This window comes from Pteronotus mesoamericanus, unplaced genomic scaffold, assembly GCF_021234165.1.
Source record: "Pteronotus mesoamericanus isolate MK-2021 breed Mesoamerican mustached bat unplaced genomic scaffold, CSHL_Meso_final contig_101, whole genome shotgun sequence".
NCBI classification, from domain to species: Eukaryota; Metazoa; Chordata; class Mammalia; order Chiroptera; family Mormoopidae; genus Pteronotus; species Pteronotus mesoamericanus.
The window spans coordinates 7,378,738-7,400,547 of record NW_026555001.1 but is presented as its reverse complement, the minus strand read 5'-3'; the positions used below and the strand labels follow the sequence as shown (position 1 = coordinate 7,400,547).

The following is a 21,810-nucleotide window of genomic DNA, read 5'->3' as shown; positions in this document are numbered from 1 at the left end:
AACAAACAAAAAACACCTAGCTAATTTCAGAGCTAATGTAGCATGTCTGGATTTCTTCCTTGCTTGATCCTATGTAGCAACAAGTTACTACATGGGAACCTATCCTCTCCAACGTCAACATTTTCAAGAGACTCTCCCCTTAAGCCTGTGTACTGAGTGCCCATTTCCAGTCTAAGGAATGAATACACACCGTGTTCAGTGCAATGACAGTCCCTCTTCTCCCAGGAGAGCGCCAGTCCACAGAGGAGTGCCACCTTATTAGTCAACAGTGGGACAATACTTTATTCACATAACCACTATCCTCAAAACAAAGATTACTTGCCCATATAATCTCTTTAGAGGGGGGAAGAAAAGAAATCTAGCTTAATTGATTAAGTGCAAAGACTTTACCTCCACATTACAAGGCATCTTTTAACTGTACATATAGCAAAACCAACACTATTTCAACATGTGCTGCAGATGGTGAAAATATAAAGAACAAGAAATTTCAATGGTATACAGATTTACCTGGGTAAGCTATTTGCATGCAAAAAAAGAAAAATTTCCAGGAAACATACAACACAAATTTCAATTTAATATATTAGGTGAATTCAGGTAATTCACAAAATAAATAATTTTAATATTATTATTTTATTAACACAATATATATCCAATAGTCATTTCAACTCAATCAATATTTTAAATATTCCCTTTCTTCCATAGTGGCTTTGAAACCCTCTGTGTATTTTACACTCACAGAACATTTTAATTCAGACCCTAAGTGTATATTTAAAAATCCATGATCTGTTAAGAGATTTTAGAAAATTTACACCCAAAAGTAGCTTCACGTATACAAGATGTTCCAAACATCCTTAAAGTTTTCCAAACACAGAATTAAATGCCAAAAAAATCATTTTCCATTCATATTTGCATCCATACTGACAAAACTACTTCAGTTTTTCTAATATAAATAAAACCCAAAATTCAGTTTAGTCACATTATCCATATTGATTTAATATGCATATATTTGACTTGGGTTGGCTAGGTGTCTATATGTAGTATTTGTTTCCCTCTTGAATGAACCGTCTAGTCATAATCGAAATATATTTAAGAAGGAAAATAGGGTAAATTACAACCCAGAAGCTCTCTTAATTCTATAGTAACAAAGTACTAAATACTTAAGAGTATTTTGCAGATAGTTTTTAAATTCAAAAAAGATTATGCGCTGCTCACATAGTTAAGAGTACACTGAGATATCTTATATACAGTACATAATTTAATGCTCAGAGCTAATCAAAAAGGTTAATAGTTGCTATACATTTGTTTATATAATATCTTTGATTTACTTCTTACAGAACATTAGGTCAGGAATCAAACTTTCAATTTAATGTTACAAAGCAAACCGTCTTTCCCAAAGGAAAATGGGGTTCTCTCAACTGAATGGGGGTGAAAAACTGGAACTCCCTACAAACAGACTACAAACAGCAAAACTAGTAAGGCCCCACTGCGACCTCTCTGTAAGCAGAAACTGACAAAGCCTCAAACTGAAATCACTTTACTTTCAATAACCCTACCCTGCTTTTGTGACCTTTATTATAACTGACTCCTACGATAAGGATCAAAATTCAAATTTCTAACTATAAGTACTATGACCGATTCGAAACTAAGGATCATTGGCAATCAGTTGATGTTAATCATCCAGTTAAAAATCTGGAGTTGTGCTTAGCACAAACACATGCACTCTGCTCTCTATTTTTTGTAAATTTCTTACATTTTAGATCTTTGTTAGTTTTAATTATGACCTCATAAAATAAATCACCGTAATGTCAAGTTTAATTAAAAAAGTGTCACTCTAGAAATAAAGCATGGCATTTTAAAGTCTACAGATGTGAAGAATAAAATATGAATCATCTTCCAGGTTCAAACTATCGTGCTCAGCAAGGCATAGTTGTGAAGGACAAGAAAATATTAACTGAAGAAAGCATACCTCTCTGGGTCAGTACAATTACCAGGAATTCTTGATAAATGTGACAGGCTGATTAATGATGTAGGACAAACTGATAGAATGTATACATCAGCAAATCCCCAAAACTGAACCAAATGGGCCATTTCTTTACAGAGGCACAATCTATAGACTTCAAAATGCTTAAAAATTGGATAGATGAACCAGGAAAGGAGTTTTTAGCTCAAAAAATGGTTTGAGAGGTTTGGGAAGAGAACTGATTGGCAATGAAATTCAGTGGAAAGTATTAAGTGCCATTACAAATGCACTGAAGAATTTTCCAGTCATGTCACCTGGAAGTTGAGAAGAACTTGCTATTTGAGATCACTATCAACAAAACAGAATATCTCAGAAAGTGAATGCATTAGTAAGGCCAATGAAGAAAAAGCAATGCAGAATTTCAAAGCAAACTTGACCTGTTTGAATTTCATGGAAAGTAATTCAGCAACAAAGAACTTCCAAAGTGGAAAAGCAAGGAATCATTAACACACACACACAAAAAAAAGCTCTTCTCTAGCGTTTGCTATTCACAATTTTAGCATGTCAATAAGAAAAATATGAGCTAGATGACAATAATTCTGGATATAATTCTAAGGTCTTTAAAATAACCTACAACTCCTATATTTGCTAAAATAAATTTTACCTGGGAAAGAAGGTATCCTGACTTACTTTATATTGCTCTTAGAAGAACCTATGAAGAGACTCTAAGAAGTCTTAATCACTTAATTAAGGCAGTTAAGAAGAAAACTTCCTTAAAAGATTGTATTAGTATTAAGTATATGATCATTACTAAATAATATACTTATATTGGATATCTAGTTTATGTTCCTAATAGATGTTCTTTAAAGATTGTCCAGTATTCTTTGTATTTATTTTCAGGAACAACTATGATATAGAATGAAACATTTCTTAAATCAAATTCCCCATTAGAAATAGCACACACAGGAACTAAGGATCTGTCTTAAGACTGCTTACCCACGAACCAGTTAGGCAGTGTCTCAGGTCCTGCATAAATAGAATCCAGGTAGTCTTCACTCTCTATCTAGCAATGTGAACTTCAAAAAGGCAGCAAGGCACAAATACTGAGACTACTGGGTGAAAAGCTGATGGGATATATAAGCAATTTTCAACTTTTTCATCTCATGGCACACATAAACTACTTACTAAAATTCTGTGGCACACTAAAAAATATTTTTTGCCGATCGGACAAAAAATATAGGTATAATTTTGATTCATTCACACTGGAGGGCTACTGTTGTACAAGCCGCTGTCATTTTTAATTTGACAATCTAAAGGAAAAGAGGTCAGCGCCCCCGACTAAGTGGGCAGGCACTGCATGGTTTAAACATTCTTGCAGCACAGCAGTAGAAAACCACTGTCTCGTAAGCAAGTATAGGCACCTGGTTTTTTAAAGTCACTTTGGAGCAAAAAGGGTAAGTAATTACTATTATTATTTCTTTGTAAATAAATTAAAATTATACCTATTTTTGTCAGACCAGTAAAAAAATATATTTTTTTGGTGTGCTGCAGATTTTCAGTAATTAGTTTGTGTGCCATGAGATGAAAAGACTGAAAATCGCTGCTCTCGATCCAACAACAGGGAAGGAAATACAGGAGACACACTCACCACACCCAGAGATGGGGTCAGTAAACTCCAGAACATGGGCAATTCCACTGGACAAACAAATGTGAGTGGATAAATTGCAGGGGGGGGCGGGGGCGGAATCTAGAGAAGAGAGACTTAAGAGGTTTATCAGCCAAATGCAGTGTTTAAGCAAATCAACTATAAAAAATTTGAAACCACCAGGGAAATGTGAACTCAGGATACTTGATATTAAGGAATTATTTTTCTAGCACGATAATGGTACTGTGCTATATTTTTAACATCTTTAATCTTTTAAAGACGCAAAACATTCACACAATCTGCTATTTGTTCAGAATAATGTGGTGGGAAGCTGGCTATGAGTGAATAGATAAAACAAAGTCTCCACTTTATCAACAATAGTTGAATCTGGGACATGTCTGCATGGTTTCCTGTACATATTTGAAAATGTCAATAATAGAAGGGTTTTTTAAGTAGTGAATCTAATAAAGACTTTATTAGGAGATTAAGCAGATCGAAATACAAAAGATAAGAGATACAGGGCAATGCTATTAGAAACAAGAGAAAGCTTCTCAAATATTCTAAAACACCTTCTCAACCTTTCTTCCACTTCCACAGCATTTTAGTTTTTTGTGAGGGGCAGAAGGGTGCTGTGGAGGACCCACAAAAAATAAAAAATGTTTTCAGTATACGAGACAAGGTCAAGTAATTGCAAAATTCTGTGCCTACCCGACCGTTCACCTCAACTTACTTCCCCAGAAACACAGTTCTAAATACACATCAATTCTTGCCTCCTAACATAAGCAAGAACCCTACTCTAAGAAACTCATTATCAGCTGCCTAACTAAAAGGAGGCACTCACTTTTTAGTAGGGAAAACTGAAAAGAATCAGCTATAAAAATCAATTAAACATCCTATAAAGAAAACTTCAGGACCAAGTGGCTTCACTGGTAAATTCCACCGAACATTTAGGGAAGAAATTATACCAATTCTACACTGACTCTTGTAGGAAAAAAATAGAAGGGGACATTTCCCAACTCATTTTATGAAGCCAGTATTATTATCCTAATACCAAGACTAGACAAAGACATTCCAAGAAAACAAAACTATAGATCAACATCCCTCATGACAGACATAAAAATCATTAATTGAATTCCAGTATTCAGAATATATAAAGAACTTCTAAAACTCAGTAAGAAAAATTCCATTTTTAAATGGACAAGAGATTTTAAGATACTTCAGAGAAAATATATGAATGGCCAGTAAGTACATGAAAGTATACTCAACACCATTAGATGTTAAGGAAATCAATTAATAGTACATCCTCACCAAAATAGCTAAAATTTACAAGACTGACAAATGAGTTTGTGAGAGCAACTGGCACTCACATATATTTCTGGTAAGGTTATAAAATGATACAACCACTTTGAAAAACTTTCTGGCAATACCATACACACAGTTAAATAGGCACCATACATCCAGCAATCATATTCCTATGTACTTAAAAGAGAAATTAAACATATAACTGAAGAATTGAACATGAATGTTCAAAGCAGCTTTTCTAACAATGTCCATAAACTCGAAACAATTCAAATGTTCACTTACTGGAAAATGAACAGGGTTACTCTTTGGCAATGACATGAATTACTGAAATACACACCACCACAAATCTAAAAAGCATTATACTAAGTGACAGAAGCCACATGTAAAAAAGTGTTACTGCCTGATTCAATTCTAGAAACAGCAAATCTACAAGTAACAGAAAGCAGATCAATGACTGCCAGGAACAGAAGGTAAAGGAGAAGAATTAATTACTGCTATGGAATGAATGTTTGTGTGTCCCCCAAATTCATACGCTGAAGTCCTAAATCCCCAATGTGATGGTACTTGGAAGTAGTACCTCTGAGGGATAATTAGCTCATGAGTGTGGAGCCCAAATTTATGAGATCAGTAATAGACTTGAGAAAGATGATCTCTCTCCACCATATACACAGCAAGAAGACAGCCATCTGCAAACCAGGAAGAGGGCTCTCACTAGACACTAAATCTGCTTACATCTTAACCTTGAACTTCCCAGTCTCCATAACTGAGAAATAAATGTCTGTTGTTTAAGCCACCCAGTCTATGGTAGCCCAAGCTAGGGCTAACTCTAAAGGGGTACACGAGAACTTTCTGAGATGGAAATGTTCTACACATCATTATTGTGGTGACTGATGGTGTTTACAATACTATATAATGTCAAAACTCATCAAATGATACTCAAAAATCAGTGCGTTTTATGTAAATTAACTAGAGCAGATTTTTAAAAAATATCAAATCCAACCTACTTCTCTTAGCACTTCCATTTATTAAATGAGAAGGATAAAGGGATAAAACCAATTTATTAACCATTTTCAAAAAAAAATATTCTAATTAGCACTGTCGCCTTCAGGGATAATTGGCCATGAATATTATACTCCAATGTGATGAAAAACAGGCTATCAATTCTGACACCATTCAAATTCAGTTTAAAATATTTTCTCTTGACCTGAATTCAGGATCTCTAAAACATAATTCTGAGTGTCTCCAATGGTGACAAATTTATTCCTTTATGAATGAATTCCTGTGAACCCACTACTTCATCATGCCACAATACTTTGGTTAAAAAATAAAAAAGAATTATGAAGTTACTAATACTTTTTTTCTTAAAGAACTCAAGAGATAGTTTTTTTATATTGGGGAGGACTTCTTTACTCCTACAAATGTTTTAAGTTTAAGCATCAATGGAATATGCATACCCTCCCTAGAATACAAATGTCAAAAAACACAGGAGGACATTCAAGTTCTAGTACTGCAGATCCTCAAACATCATTTCACTTAACATTGTTTCATTCCAACACTAATGAGAAAAAAATATATATTGATGCAGGGTTGGAGGCCACTATGTGCTTTGCATGTTCTCCCCATCTCTGTGTGGGTTTCCTCCCACATCCAAAAGATGTGGGTTTTATGCCAAGTGGTGTCTACACTGTCCCAGTCTGAGTGAGCGTGGGTATGGATGGGAGTGACCCTGCAATGGAAGGGCACTCTGTCCAGGGTTGGTTCACGCCTTGTGCCCTGATCTGTAGGAATGGGCTCAGGCTACTTGCTGCCCTGAACTGCAATAGAGGGTTGGGAAATAATAACCTTGTTTCTATTCTTTTTAAAATGTATATATAGCTCACAACTATTTCAATGTATAATATTTGAAGTGTTTTGGGTCTTTCTTTAGAAGCTTAGTGATGCTTTCCTGACCAAAGATGTGCCATAGAACTCAACTCTTGTTTATACCAATTAGCTTATGGTAAAGTTGGTTTTGCTATACATAATTTCACTGCAGTTCCAAGAATCAATCAAAAAAAGAAATTACTGTACTTAAAATTAAATCTAATATATCACTCACAGGAGTTTTGGACATTATGCAGCCAAACTCACTCATTTTAAAGATAAGGAAAACAGATGCCTAGACCATGCTGAAGGGCTAGGTCTTATTAACTTAGTATTATTTCCTCTACAGGGGTGCTTCACACACTTTTAACATGCATATGAATGACCTGGGGATCTTGGTAAAATGCATGTTCTGACTCAGTAAATCCAGGGTGGAGCCTGAAACTTCACATTTCTAACCTGACACCAACACTGCTCGTCCTCAGAAAATAACGGAGTACCCAGGATCACAATATTTCACAGGTCTTTAGTATATACATCATTCATATTATTTTATGTATTTTATAGTGATGTTAAAGTTTTCATAGAAGAAAAAAGTCTTCAAGCTAAACTAAAATCTTCCATTCTTCCCGGAAGACTGTTAATAATACTCTGATACAACTAACCATTTCATCCTAGCTACTGAAGATTTGAAAAGAGGCAGTGTACATAGATATCCCTACTTTAAAAATGTGAATGTAAAAAACATTTTAATATGTTGACATGATATTTTGCTAGAGTTGACAATTACTGGTATAGAATCATCATCAGTCACCTGGGTGAACTTTTATAACAGCCTTGAACTACCCCCCACCCCACCCGCACCCCAGACAGATGCAGCTAGAAGAATATTGAAAAAAGACACAAACTTGGACTTCAGTAAGGCTTTTGTTTGTTTGTTTGTTTGTTTGTTTGTTTTTTAAAAGACAGAAGGAGCTATTCGCCAACCAGATATTACAAAAAAAAAGGTTTTAACTCTTTGCTCCTATAAAACAATGTTATTAAGAACTTAAAAAGTTAAACTTCTCTCATGTGAAACTGGAACTACAATGCAATTTGTCAAAATACAAACTTGACAGAATCCTGAAGAGAACCTATCAACAGTGTTAGATATCAGGTATGTGGAGGAGGAAGAAAATTTACTCCATCCTTTTAGGTTCTTCCAGCAGGTCTAATTAGATTGACATGAGACTTCAAAAAGAGCAAATAACCAATTTTAATTACACATAAACATGGAAACCCCACATACATGCCAGGTTCTGAGACAGAAAAGTAAAATGAGATATGGATGGCATCCTGAGGCAAGGAATGACGTTAAGATGCCTTGAGGCTTCAGAGGCAAGAAGGGTCATTGGCAGGATGGTAAAAACGGAAGTTTAATAATTAGCAGTTTGCCCTGCCCTGTAAGTCCTAAAAGGTCACCTCTGGTAATAACGCTTCATTACAGGCAAGGCCCCTAATTGGGATTCTTCCAGGTAGTTAAAGAGGGGTAAGGGTCTCGACTGCCTTCAACTCAAAATAATCCATAGACCAAAATGGCACCTTTTGGGGAGGACTGTTTTGAATCCCTTCAGGTAATTTCCTCTCTTAGTTTTGCCTCTTTGGCCAACAAGACCATCCTAAATCACCAAATTTTAAAAATAATTTTAAAGAGTATATAATGTAGTTCATCTCCTTCCATAATTACTATCAAATCAGGACATAAATAAAAAGTTGTTTTCCTATAAGATTCACATATTTTCCACTAGAAATCTACTGTTTCCATAGTAACCAGCACTGATGTAACAGAATTTCTGCTGTTCCCATTTAAAGAATACTGAGTCATAACAATGCCTTTATGCATTTATCTAGACAGAGGAAGAAAACTGTAAAACATTACAAATTTAAGCTTATCATCAAATACTAACCCGTTCTTAAAGAATATATTTGAATATCAGCATACTTTTAGATAAGAAAAAAATCTTTCAACTAAAGTCAATTTAAATTAAATATTTTAAATGAGGTTGGAGTTTATAAAGTTAATTCTGTTGGCTTATTAAAAGATGCTAAAATGAATAATGGCTCATAGGACTCTGAGCAACAGGACAAAATCAGAAAAATTCTATTTAGGCTCTGCAACTTAAGAGTCCTCATTAAGGTTCTTCTCTATTTTCTTCTAAAGGAAAGTCTTGCAGAAAATCTCACAAAAGTCACCCCAAGAGTCTTGCACCTGCTCTTTTTGAGGGGCAGGAGGGCATACTTTTGTTCCCTGGTCCAAATATTTAAACAGAATACACAGCAGTGAAACTTTTTAAATTTAATTTCTGGGTAACTTCTAGTGGCATCCAATCTTTTCATGTCTCTGAGCCACACTGGAAGAAGAGTTGTCTTGGGCCACACATTAAATATACAAACACTAACAAAAATTTATGAACAAAAAAAAAAGGTTTTAAGTAAATTTACGATTTTGTGTTGGGCCACATTCACAGCCATCCTGGGCTGCATGTGGCCCAAGGACTGCGGGTTAGACACCCCTGACTGGAATCCTTACACATGAGCACAGGAAGGAGACAAGCTTCTTTGTTTACCTAAGTACTGTTTGCAACTGTAAAAACAAACAAACAAACAAAACTTTGGAACAACCTAAATATACATGGATAAATAAATCATGAAATAGTCAAAGAATTGAAATGAGTAAGATCTAAATGTGTACACATGGATAAACCTCAAAACAAAAGTCATATTTAAAAAGTCAAGCCACAAATACATAGTTTAAGTCACTTATTAAAAAAATTTGATACAGCACAATACTATATATTATTTAAGGGAAAAAATAAATAGACATGTTAAGAACTCTTTAAAAACCAGGAAACATATATACCATTTCAGGACAGGCCTAGAGCCCTAGTGGGTGTGACTCAGTGGATCGCGCACCGGCCTGCACACCCAGAGCTCGCCTGGTCAGGGTCAGGGCACATGCCTGGGCTGTGGGCCAGGGCCCCAGTTCGGGGCCTGAGAGAGGCAACCAATCGATCAATGTTTCTCTAGCATATTGATGCTTCTCTCCCTCCCCCCCCAAAATTAAATTTTTTTTTTTTTAAAAAGATAGGCATATATCTATGGAGGAGAGGAAGGCACAAAATGTTGGGAGAACCATTCAACTGTATGGTAACATTTCATTTCTCTTTTTTAAAAAAAAGATTCTAAACAAATATGGCCAATAGTAGTATTATTAGAGCTATGCAATGAGTACTTGGGGCATCTATTATAATTTTCTGTCATTTTATAAGTTTTAAATTTGTTACAATTGTTTCTAATGAAGCATTTTAGGTTGCTTCAGAGTTTGCTTCCACTGAGAAAGGAACTTGTATGAAATGGCTCTAACTTGATGCCACTGCAACAGGAATCCTCTCACCAACCCTGTGACTTAGCGATTATCCCCATTTCGGAGAGGGGAAATGTGGATATTCGAAAAAGTTTTAAAAAATTTTTCTTGAAGATTCTATAGCTAAAAGTAGTATATGCAACAAGATTTCTACCTAGGTCTTTATATTACGCCCAAGCTGTTTGCTCTATACCAAACTCCCTTTAAATGTTATAGAATCAACCGTTGTTCCCCAGTGATATAGCCACAGGAAAAAAGACTGAATCAGTCCTACTTTTGAATGTTGCTTTTCACTTAAATCCTTGATATCAGCTCATCCATTCTTATTGTCAATAAAAAATGACAACTACACACTATGTGTGGGTTTAAAGGGTTTTATTTTGTTTGGGAAAAGTGAATTGATAAAAATCTAGCATTTGAGATTTCTAGAGCCTTCAAGTTCTAGAGTAAATGGGATTTCTGGACAAAAACTAGGGTAACCAAAATAATCAAAACTACAGATACACGTACCTCTTCCTAGAGAGATCGAAAGGGAATAAACTTTGCTAAAGAATGGTCAATTCATCTGTAATTTAGTTATACATGGGTTCACAACTGAGTTACAAGGTCAATATTTAATTAGGTAGAGCCACACGTTAAAACAGTGAGTCCCATGCACACTAAAGTTTAAGAGCCACTTGGATGGCTTGTTTAGAATACAGATTCATGGACCTTCCCTCCAGTGTTGATACAGCTGATCAGGTATGGGGTCCAGTAATCTACTTGTGTAATAAGCACCCCACTAAAACAACAAAGGTCATTTTGATGCAGGGGACAAAAAGAATATGGCGGGGCGGGGGCAAGAATAAGCCTTGATTCCCTCAATATATAGTCGCTGAACACCTACAACATAGTTCTAAAGAACTGCAGATTTAGTAATAAACAAAACAAACATGCAAGCCCTTAGGAGTTCATTAGATCCTAAAGTTGAGGAGATAAAAAACAAATATATGACATCAGCTGGCATCATGTTCTACAGAGAAAAAATAAAGGAGATTAAGAAAAATGGAAGCAGAGCTTGCCATTATATAAAAGAATGCTCAGGCAAGCCTTCTTTAATAAGGAAACAGCTGAGCAGAGAACTGGGAAAAGTGGTTATCTGGAAGAAAAGGTGAAGATATTATTAGTAATTTTTTCATTCCTCAAGATAAGTTACTATATAAAATTATTTTAGGTGTACTTTTTACTGTAGAAGATGAAAAAGTTATTCAGAGTGCCTATTCTGTGTTAATAACTATACATCACCTCTACAATCATCAAAATTACTTTTGTACTCTTTGTATAATAATAGTCAAATTTCTCATCTTTCAACTGGACCAACTGAGCGAGTTTGTTGAATAAACTCAAAGCTGAATTCTTATGCACTCGTAAGATTTCCAGAAAATTTTTAAAAAGTTACCAAAACACAGTTTGTTAACAAAACGAGGAGGGGTATATCTCTCAACAAATCTTGGCATACAGCTATTTTTCCCTTTATTTTTTCCAAAAATTTACTTGTCAAACTTATTCATACAGTCAGCACATTGTTTATACAGTCCCCCATTTGGGAAACAATTTTTTTTCCGTCATAACTTTACTGAAGGGCAAGTTTTAAGCTGTAGACTTTTAAAATATAAGAGGCATTAAAATTATATTTGCCCATCTTTGGAAAGATATGCTTATATATTTATATGTAAATAAATGTGTAACTCGCTGTTTCATATTCATTGACACAATGCTTGGTACACACATACAATGTGTCATGAATAAGTAAGGAAGGTCCCCCACCCTACCTACCTCAGGCCAGTAATTAGAGAGCAAGGCACTGTGTTAGATACTAGAGAACTACAATTTGCTAATGATATAGTCCTAACCTTCAAGGTTCTAACACAAACAAGCATAAAAGGACTGTATAAAGAAAGTGCTATAATGGATTATTTAAACTAGGATTATTAATAAAGATATCCTGGAGAAGGCTGTATCCCTCCGAGCCCTGAAAATCTGATTAAGGATAGCCTTAAAAGTTTAAACTAAGTGTGGGGCATTATCCTGAAGAGAGCTCTGGAAAATTTGGAAGCAGAGGAGTGATAAGATCAAAGCTGTGTTACAGAGATAAGCTGAAAGTGATGAGTGAGTAAGAAGTGTAATGAGAGTCTAAAAACAGAGAAATCAGATATAAGGCAACTGGAAGAAACTAAGTATAAGATAGAAGCCCAAAGTCAGGAGGTGACAGTAAAAAGGAAAAAGAAAAGCATGCAAGAGTTCAACACCCTTCTTTGGGCAAGGCAACAAATAACACTAAATTATTCAATATTTTTTGTGAAACCATCTCTTTTCTTACAAGCCTTTATAAAACAACAATGCACTAAATTTTCCTTTCCAAAAGTATTTTTGATACAATGACTACAAGGTTCTGTAACGCAGCGATGAGGAATCCATCAAACTCAGAGTAGGTTTCCTTGATCCAGACAAATAGTTTAGACATTCCTTTTTTGGCCCCCAAAATTAATTCTGCATTAAGGTAAAAGATATTAAACCCACAGAAGAGCTTTTGAAAATTGGGAGAATCACTTAGGAAAGGAGTCACTAACACACCCACCCACCCCCCCACACCCACCCCCCCACCAACACCCCCGCCACCGCAAGCTTAAATTTAGAATACGGTTTTCATGACAAATCTCAAATAGATATCTATCTGCCAAGACTCTGGAAATAAGACTCTGAAGTTCCATTTTGCCACAACTCTCTACCTCAGATGACTCATTAAAGCAGCAGTTTAAAAAAAAAAACAAGAAAAGTAAAGTATACATTCAAATCCCAAGCTTCGCTCAATTCAGGCGAAATTCCTACTAAGAGAGCAGCAGTAAAAAGAAGGGTAGTGCCAAAAACAAACATCCTTCCAGCTAAATAAAATGTGGCTAATTTGAAAGAATGAAAGGGATAAGAAAGTCAGAGATTCTTGGGGGGTAGGCAGAGACAAATGTATTTGAAAAAAGAAGTTAATTAATTAAAAAAGAAGAAGAAAGTCAGAGGTTCTCACCATATTCTTTCATCCTTTTTCGAGTGTGACAATTTTAAAGTACATGTCAGGATTCCCTGTGGTAGATAAATACACATGCTCAAAAACAGGGGGAAACATATCTCCACAGTTTTTAAGAAGTCACATTTGGGACTATTCACACAGTTATTCTAGGAACTATCCAGTTATTTAAATCAATTCTTTGCTCTACTTGGGTACAGAAAAACAGCCCATGCTCCTTTGTTATTAAACATGTTCTAACAATCTTTGCTCTTTCAACTTTCTCTATCTACATGCTTTTAAATACTTCTTTAAGCAAACCTTTTAGAAAAATTCTTAGAAAGAGACAAGTGCTTAAACTATTGTGTAAAAAGCTTACTAACATACTGACTGTCTTCATTATCTTCAAACAAGTAGTACATCCTACACTCTGCTCTCCCACATATTTTTCAAGGCGTGACAAAGACCACTCTCTGTAAGTCTTCCTCAACATTAGCACACAGTAATTACTACTTCTGAATTATAAACTTAATGATAAACTGTATTCACAAATATGTATAAGGTCTATCTGATCTCCCATCTCCATGAAAGCTTAGAACAGGCGTCTGTTCTGCGCTTTTCTTCATAGGTGTTCATTACAAGCAACTCCAAAGCCCTTTTATGAGGCAGGAGCTCAATGTGTCAACTTATAACATCAATGGAAAAAAGCTAGCTCTTGTCTAAGTGTGGTCTTCAATCTGCCTGCCCTTCTCCATCCACCTCTTTACCCCCAAAAGAAAACTAACCCCAGCCCCTTAAGGTTCTCCTTTACCCTGAAACGGGGATAACTTTCTTTGCACACTCAATACATGCCAAGTCCTTTTTAAGACATTATCTTTCAATCTTAGACTTCTAAAGTGTGTTAAGGAAGCTGAAGCTTTGTTGTGTGGTGATCTGAATCCAGCCCCTAAATTTGGAGTCTACCACACTACCAGACCCTGAAGCCAACGCCCATACCCTGGCTTTAAAAAGAAAGAGGAATAAAACAACATCTCACAAAGAATTTGAAAGTTAAAGAAACTTTTTCGACTTTAAAAAAAAAAAAAAAAACCTCCAGTAATATACCTAAACATTCAGAAGAGATTAACACTAAATTAATAAATTGAAAAGTTGCCATTTTAAGAAAAACACTCATACAGAAACATTTTGAACTTTTTAAACATACTACTTCTCCAAACTCACAAAATTAAAAAGCAAAAATAAGGAATTTCTTATATGTAAAAGGCATTTACAAATGAGTAAGAGAAACACTGAGATGATCAAAGAACACAAAAATGCAATTAATAAAAATGATTCGCATTCAGTTACCCTATTAAAATTTCAACATCAACTGTATTCAAAGAAATGCAAATAAGCCTTAGCTGGTATGACTCAGTGGACTGAGAACCGGCCTGTGAACCAAAGGGTCGCCGGTTCGATTCCCAGTGTAGGGCATGTGCCTGGGTTGCTGGCCAGGTCCCCAGCAGGGGGCGCGTGAAATGCAACTACACATTGATGTTTCTCTCCCTCTCTTTCTCCCTTCCCCTCTCTATAAATAAATAAATAAAATCTTTAAAAAAAAAACACACATGGATTTCTTAAAAGAAAAAAAAGAAATGCAAATGAAACAGTAAGATCCCCATTTTTACCTGTGTTGGCATTTTTAAATAGCAATATCCATTTGTAAACAAAGGTATTTGTAAACAAGCACAAACCTAACCCTAATGGAAGATGGCATAAATGGATACAACTTTTCGGAATGGATTTGCTGAGGTATATTTTCAATGGTGAAAGTATGCATACAATTTGACCCAGAAATCTACTTTTATAACCTATCCTAAAGGTCAAGACTTATCTACAAGATGGTTAGCCAACATTTTTCACAAGAAATAACCCCACATCCAAAAGGAAGATTAAGTAGCACTATGATGCCACTTAAGAAATCATGTCATAGAGATTACTTAATCACATAGGGAAATATAATATGAAATGGAAAAGTAAATTACAAAATTGCAGTAAGATCTCAATTTAGGAAAAATTAAATTATGCACTTAAAAAGGATATAAACTAAAAGATGTATACTAAAATGTCAGCAATGGTTACCACTAGTTGATAGGATTTTTACCTTCTTCCTTTTTATTTTGTTTTTCAAGTGTCTGCAAAGATTATTGCTTTTGAAATGGGAAAAAAAAAATTATAACAAAGTATGAATTACCATATTACTATTATATAATGAGGTGTGATCGCAAACCCTGTTCAATCAAAGTTTAATTGTAACTTAAAGGCAGTAATCTCTGTAACATCCAGTTGTAAGACATTCAGCATCAGCTACACTGTTGACCTTCCTTTGACCTTCTAGCCTACTTTAGAATTTTTTGAGAAACAATATCCAAGTGCACTGCCATTTTCCTACAATAAAAAGCATCTCCGCTCTAAACAAAAACTCCACATAGCCAGTTTATAGTCATATTTATTTTAAAATTAAAGTTCTGATGAAAAGAAAACAGCAATTTCTGAAGATCTGATTAGTAATTGTCTTCAAAAAAAATCTGAGAACACGGTAATTATCCTGTCAAAATTTCTCTCCAACTTATTAAAAATTCACCCATTCTGATAAAAATGAACTTAATCCAGCTTCTAACATCTCATAACCCATTCATTCAAATATAGAAAGAACAGCTTGTTTAGTGTGCCAATTTCATCCCCTTTAAAGCGTTTAAGGAAGGCTTCAAAGCTTCTAAAAATGCCATCATAAACTATTTAATCATCAAAGTTTTTAAAGACCTGTAAGTTTGCTGGGTTGATATTAACCGGGGAGGGGGGGTGTTAGTGAGGTAGTGCTAAAATCCAAGGCTCCACTTTGAATCCATTCAGAACGTCACAGGACGTTTATAGAACTCAAAAGTCTTTAGTTAAAATAACTATGTTTTAATCACTACCTGTGACTCTCCCATAAATGATTACATGAAGGGGAGGGGGGAAGCTTTTTGTCAGATTTACAATTAGTATAGTATAAAGTAAATCATTTTTTTAGGCATTCTTGTACATAACAGACCCTAGTTAAATTTCGCACATTTACTGTTTAAAAAGCACTCTACTTGGGAACTGCCATGACCTTAAGTAAAAAAAATGAATTCATATTGAATGCTGTTATTGAAATAATCAATTTCAGAAGACTATTTTGACACGATTCATTCTCTAAAATGCAAATTTATTAAAATGAAGACAGAAGAATTAATGTATATTTTTATCTTACAATAAAAACTAAACAAAGGTCTTTCACACCACCTATTTTTAAATTACCCTTTAGTTCAAAGTCTCATCTTAGATAACCACACATTAGAGTAATAACTATCATCAATAAAATGTCTGCCAAGAACTTTTATCATATTTAATACTCACAATAACCCTAATCATTAACACATTATCGCCATTTTACAGATAAAGTTAAAAATTTACCTATCACCCTTGCCCAACCTAAACCTTTGTCCACATTACAGAAAAAAGATTAGGAGAATTTCTGACTGCAATATTTACATAATAACTAGTCAAGTTGGCACAATCTTGAATATTTATTACTATGTCTTAAGCACAGACAACTTTACAACTTACAAAACACTTGTACCCTGTCATCTCATTTGTTTCCTACAACTGTCCTGTTAGGGGATTATTATCACTACCCTGTGTGATAGGTTTCAAGGCACAGAAAGTTTAAGTGGGTTTTGATTCTTCATTCTTTTTTTCCATACACTATCTTTCTTCTCTATAATTAATGAAACACACCCCCACAGTCTGAGCTCCATGCTCAGATGAAATGTATTAGAGGTCCTAGGTAAGCATCTTTCATCGGTTACATACTTCACCAAGCTAATAGAGTTACTAGTTATTTTGATGCCAACCAGAGAAATATAAGTTGTATGAGTAATCACCTAGATTCTACATGTACTGGCCAAAAGACTAAACCTGAAGTCAGTCAGTCAGTCATAAGTGCAAACTATCTCCTTGAGGTAATATATAAATTAGTCTTTCATGACTTAACAGTTGTTTCAAATAGACATCATCTGCCCATTAAATTAACTACCTTAGAGCCATTTGCTACAGAGTGGGTAGTAAGGGTGGCTACTTATATGCACACTTTTCTACAAAAACTACCCAAGTTTAGCAAGTATGTGTACACCCAAACACACAGAAATGTGTTTAGCAATAATTTGATAAATCATTTTTAAAACAGTTATCTTGGCTTTGCACTTCGGAACACTTCATGCTTCTCAATGTCTACAACAAGCAAAATTGTAACATTTCATCACTTCTACTCTTTTCTACAGTATCTACCTTTTCCCTTCCTACTTTAAAATTTCCCACTTCACTTTGTGACTGCCTCCATCCTTACTTTTTAACAGCCCTATCTTCTCATTAGTATGATTTCAGACTTCATTCAAAGTTTTACCCAGCCATCTCTAATTATGTGGTCATCTTCAATGAAGCAAGGCTTCCACCCTCCTCAAAGTCTGGTGAGGAGCACTACGTGCCTCTGCGTAGTCTGTGATTGCTGACAACTCACAATCACTCCCTCCAGCAGAAATAACTTGATTCCCTCAAGGAAGGTTTTATGGGGAAAAAAACCAAGACGTTAAAGTGCTTTATAAAGTAACAAGTATTAACCTATTGCCATCATATTTTCAGACTGATTTTTTTTCCTGCCGTTCATTTTTAAAGCTATTAGAGAAAAGTCCTCAACTGTTCTTCTGTATTGTGGGTGCTAAGAAAAAAAAGATGGGAAGAAACTTACACGAGTAATGAATTCATTGGATCAAGTTCAGTTATGCTCTATTCTCAACTACCTTCCTTAGTTAAGTAGTGCTCAACAAAGTATACAACTCACCTGAACTCTGAAACCCCAAAATAGCTACACAGACTACAGTACCATTACACTTTAAAAAAGAAAAAAGAAAGCAAGCTGTTTTCCAGCACAGCACCGCAGAGAAAATCTTCCTTCAGTAAAGCTGTAAATTATAATTACAAAAAAGTTTAACTTCTATTCCCATCCCTTACACTCCTGACTCTTCAATTTGAGAGCCTGCCAAACAGCTTTGCTTACAACTGTGTGTCAAACAGGTCTTCCAAAGGAGCATAAACAATTTTTTTAAATGTATATTGCTACTAAGTATCACAATTTTTAAAATGTCAAACTACACCATCAAACTCCATAACTCTCAGCAGCTGCTTCACATCAAAAAAAAAAAACAAAAAAAAAACAAACCCACAATTCTGGGAAAAATTCTAACAATTTCAAGAAATTACTTTTACTTGTGAATATTCAAAAACTTTATCCTAAAGTTATACACACAACAAATGAAAAGAGGATTCCAAAACAGGTACACTCAACTTAAGGCCAGAATGTCAAATTTAAACTCCTGGTTTATTTTCTGTGTAATAAATACCTCTTTACTGTAAGAGGTAAAGCCTTCTTCTTGCCCCCACAAAAAGTAATTTTAAAAGATTTCAAAACACTTGACTGAATAGGTTTCATCACATCCACTTCTTCCTATCATCCTACAAAGTCATTAAAATATGAGTGCTGGTGCTTTATAAAGATCCTACATTCCTACATTAAAAGAGTAAGTACTTCTCTTAAAAGAGACACAAAGCATCTTCCTAAGACTAAAACTACTGGAGTTGCACCCGATTCACCCCAACTTAGCTCTTCAACTTGACTTCTCCAGAAAGCAGAGGGAGACAGAGTTTCTTCAGTCAAAAACAGTCCCTACTCATTCACAGCCTATTTGCTCTTTAACTTTAAATACAAATCTTAACAAGTTTATTTGGTTTTTAATGTAGTAATGGTGACTCAGAGCAAATTAGCAGGGAGAGGGACTGTTTTAGGCATTCATTTGTTAGGGATGACTATTAAGTGAAGGCTAACTCCGGGAGGGCGAGTGGGGGGGCCTAAAAATCTGAGTAGCAGACTGAGCATTTAATAAATGGTGAGCCCTGTTTATCAAGTCTTAAGAATTGCATGTCTTCTCAGTGTACCACAGCATAAAAACAATGTCCATAGCCATGACTGAGTCATAAAGCTAGGCTTCTGATTAGGCAAGTACATAAAATACGTTGACACTACATCTAAAATGGTTACCTTAAAAAGACACACACACACACACACACACACACACACACCACCCCCGCCCCCGTCCCAAAAAAGCTAATTAACTAATCCATCAATATTGCAATTACTTGAGAATTTCAACCAGAAGAGATCTAAGACAAAACTCTTCTCTTTTTTTCTGTGTAAACAGTTGTCATATGCTTTGGTTGGCAGGTAATAAAGTAATGCTGTTCTTTATTTCCTGTTCTTTTTCCTTACCAAAACTCTAGAATTTGTCATCACCTCTGACACATGTTCAACCCGTCCAAGGACTACCGTGAATGATGAAGTGCATTTCACATAAACTTTTCTATTAACATGAATCTTCACAGTTAGTATTTTATCAAAATGTTTTACATTTCATCTCACAAGACCTTAATTGGATTTTGGGAAGAGGGAATTCTGAAAAACATAAGTTCATATTTAGTGTAGTTAACAAACTCTTACCTATGCCATGGCCGTACTGACCTAACTGTAAGCTTTTTTTTTTATTTATAAGCCTTTGAAAAACTTCATGCCTTTAAGTACCATCAAAATTCTCAATCGGAATTTCATGCATACAACTCCCACTACAGTAAAAGATCAAATGCTAAACTCCTAAAAATAGGGATGCTATCAGTGCAAGGGACACACAACACTCCGCCGCCAACGCAAGAGCCTCTTCGAAAAGGCACGGACGCTCCTTGCTCACATACAGTAGGAACTGAATTCAGCAAAACCCGGGAGCGAAGGATCAGGTGACTTCGCACCAAACACTTTCAGTGCGATCAGGCAGTCAAGGGCTCATAACCCCAGTTTAGCAACTAAATCTGGACTTCTATCCTAGCCACGCGCAACCATGCGTTGGGGGGCCGAAGGGCCCTGGGACGCGGGCGCCCGGGCACAGTCCTGGCCTGCGGACTGCGGTTCCCTCCTGGAAGGGTGTCTGGAGATGATTCCGACCTGAGAGCGAGGTGTCTGCTCCCCCCGCGCGCTCCACGTCCTCCTTCTCCGCGGGGCCCGTCATTCCCTAGTAACCCCTTCCACCCTTTCCGCACGAGGGACAGAGGACAGCGAGTGCCTGTCGGGTGACAGGTCGCCTGAAGCGTCTGGAGCTCTCTGAGACCGAGCCCCACGGCCGCCAACCTCCCAGCGCCCGGGTCTTCGGCCCCGGCTCAAGGCCGCCCCCTCAGGTCGGGGCGGACGCAGCGGCAGCCACGCGGGGAGACGGGCAGGGGGCCGGACCCGGCGCAGACGCGCGCGCCTCCCGTTCACCCGACAGCTGCAGGAGCTGCGGCCCGCGGGGCGCCCCTTGAGGACGCGCGAGGCGAGAGCACGGAGCAAGGCGGGGGCTAGGCCCAGCGGCCCGACGCGGCAGCGGGAGGAGAGCCGAGCCAGCGGCGGACGACGACCCCGCCGCCCGTGGCCGGAGCCCGCGAGCCCGACCGGCCCGCGCCCTCTCCCCACCCGGGCCCTACGGCCTCCGCCGCGCCGGCCCGTACCTAGGGAGGTCGTGGACGAGACGTGGTTAACCCCAGTGCTTGAGTCGCTGTTCCGCCGCCGGCGCCGCAGCCCCGGGCGCGGCTGCTGTCTCCGCGCTACCTCGTCCCCCTCCGCCATCTTGTACCGATTTAAAATTAACTCCCCACTGACGTCAAACGCCGCCGCCGCTTTATCAACCTCCCGGGAGCCGGCGGGGCGCTGACGGGTCCTAGCGCCGCCCCAGCCAGCACCTCCCTGTCTTCCCCACGCCCCGTCCTGCCACGCCCATCGGAGCCCTCGCTCCGCCTCCGCACCGCGGGCCGGCCAGTTTCCCCGGGCCTTTCCTTTTTAGGAGGAGTGGGGCGGCTCTCCAGCCACCCCTGCCTCACACTGCTAAGGCCGTGAGCTCAGTACCACACCCCCTTAGCGCTGGGCTGGTCTGTAAATACCCAGAAGGGAGCTCCTTAGAATCAAGCTCCTCCTTCCCAATTCAGTAAACCAATTCTCTTTACAGTTCTCCCCAATCGTCGACTCGTGCCCTGCACGTGAGGTTGCTTTCCACTCCTTTCCGTCCTTCCTTCTTATCCCCACCTCCTCCTCCACAGCTATTCCCCTCCTGCCTCCCTACCACCCCGCCCCCACTCCCCAGCTATTGCTTGTGCCCTGCTTTTCCTCGTGATATTTCCTCGCACAAGTCCCTAACGTTCCTTCCCCTCTAGAGACCACCCTATGGGGGGTTTTGTTGTTTGTGGGGTTTTTTTGTTTATTTGTTTTGGGTTTGGGGTTTTGTTTTTTTTTTGCCATAGCTCCCATCTACTTATGAGGCCCTCCCCCATCTTAGCTGTGCGTACCCTTGCCCTCCAACTACTAGCATCTTGGAGGGGGCAAGCCACAAAGCACTCCAATCAGAAAATGAATTGTAGCATATCCTTTTCTAACTGTGAGGAACTTGTAGGGATCCAGTGACCTCCTGTAG

The 21,810-nt window shown here is 37.4% G+C and overlaps 1 protein-coding gene across 4 annotated transcripts in view; it reads right to left on the bottom strand.

Moving 5' to 3' along the window:
- ATL2 (atlastin GTPase 2) overlaps nt 1-21,020 on the bottom strand; it is a 47,158-nt gene extending 26,138 nt beyond the window's left edge. For 2 of the 4 annotated variants that reach the window (XM_054567660.1, XM_054567654.1), the window contains exon 1: nt 20,855-21,020. In XM_054567660.1, the coding sequence (XP_054423635.1) occupies nt 20,855-20,972 (118 nt within the window). In that variant the 5' untranslated portion in view covers nt 20,973-21,020. Of the gene's footprint in view, nt 1-20,315; nt 20,705-20,854 lie in introns of those variants that run through there. The other 2 variants (XM_054567678.1, XM_054567669.1) reach the window with 2 other exon arrangements.
- Nucleotides 21,021-21,810: the final 790 nt, after the last annotated feature.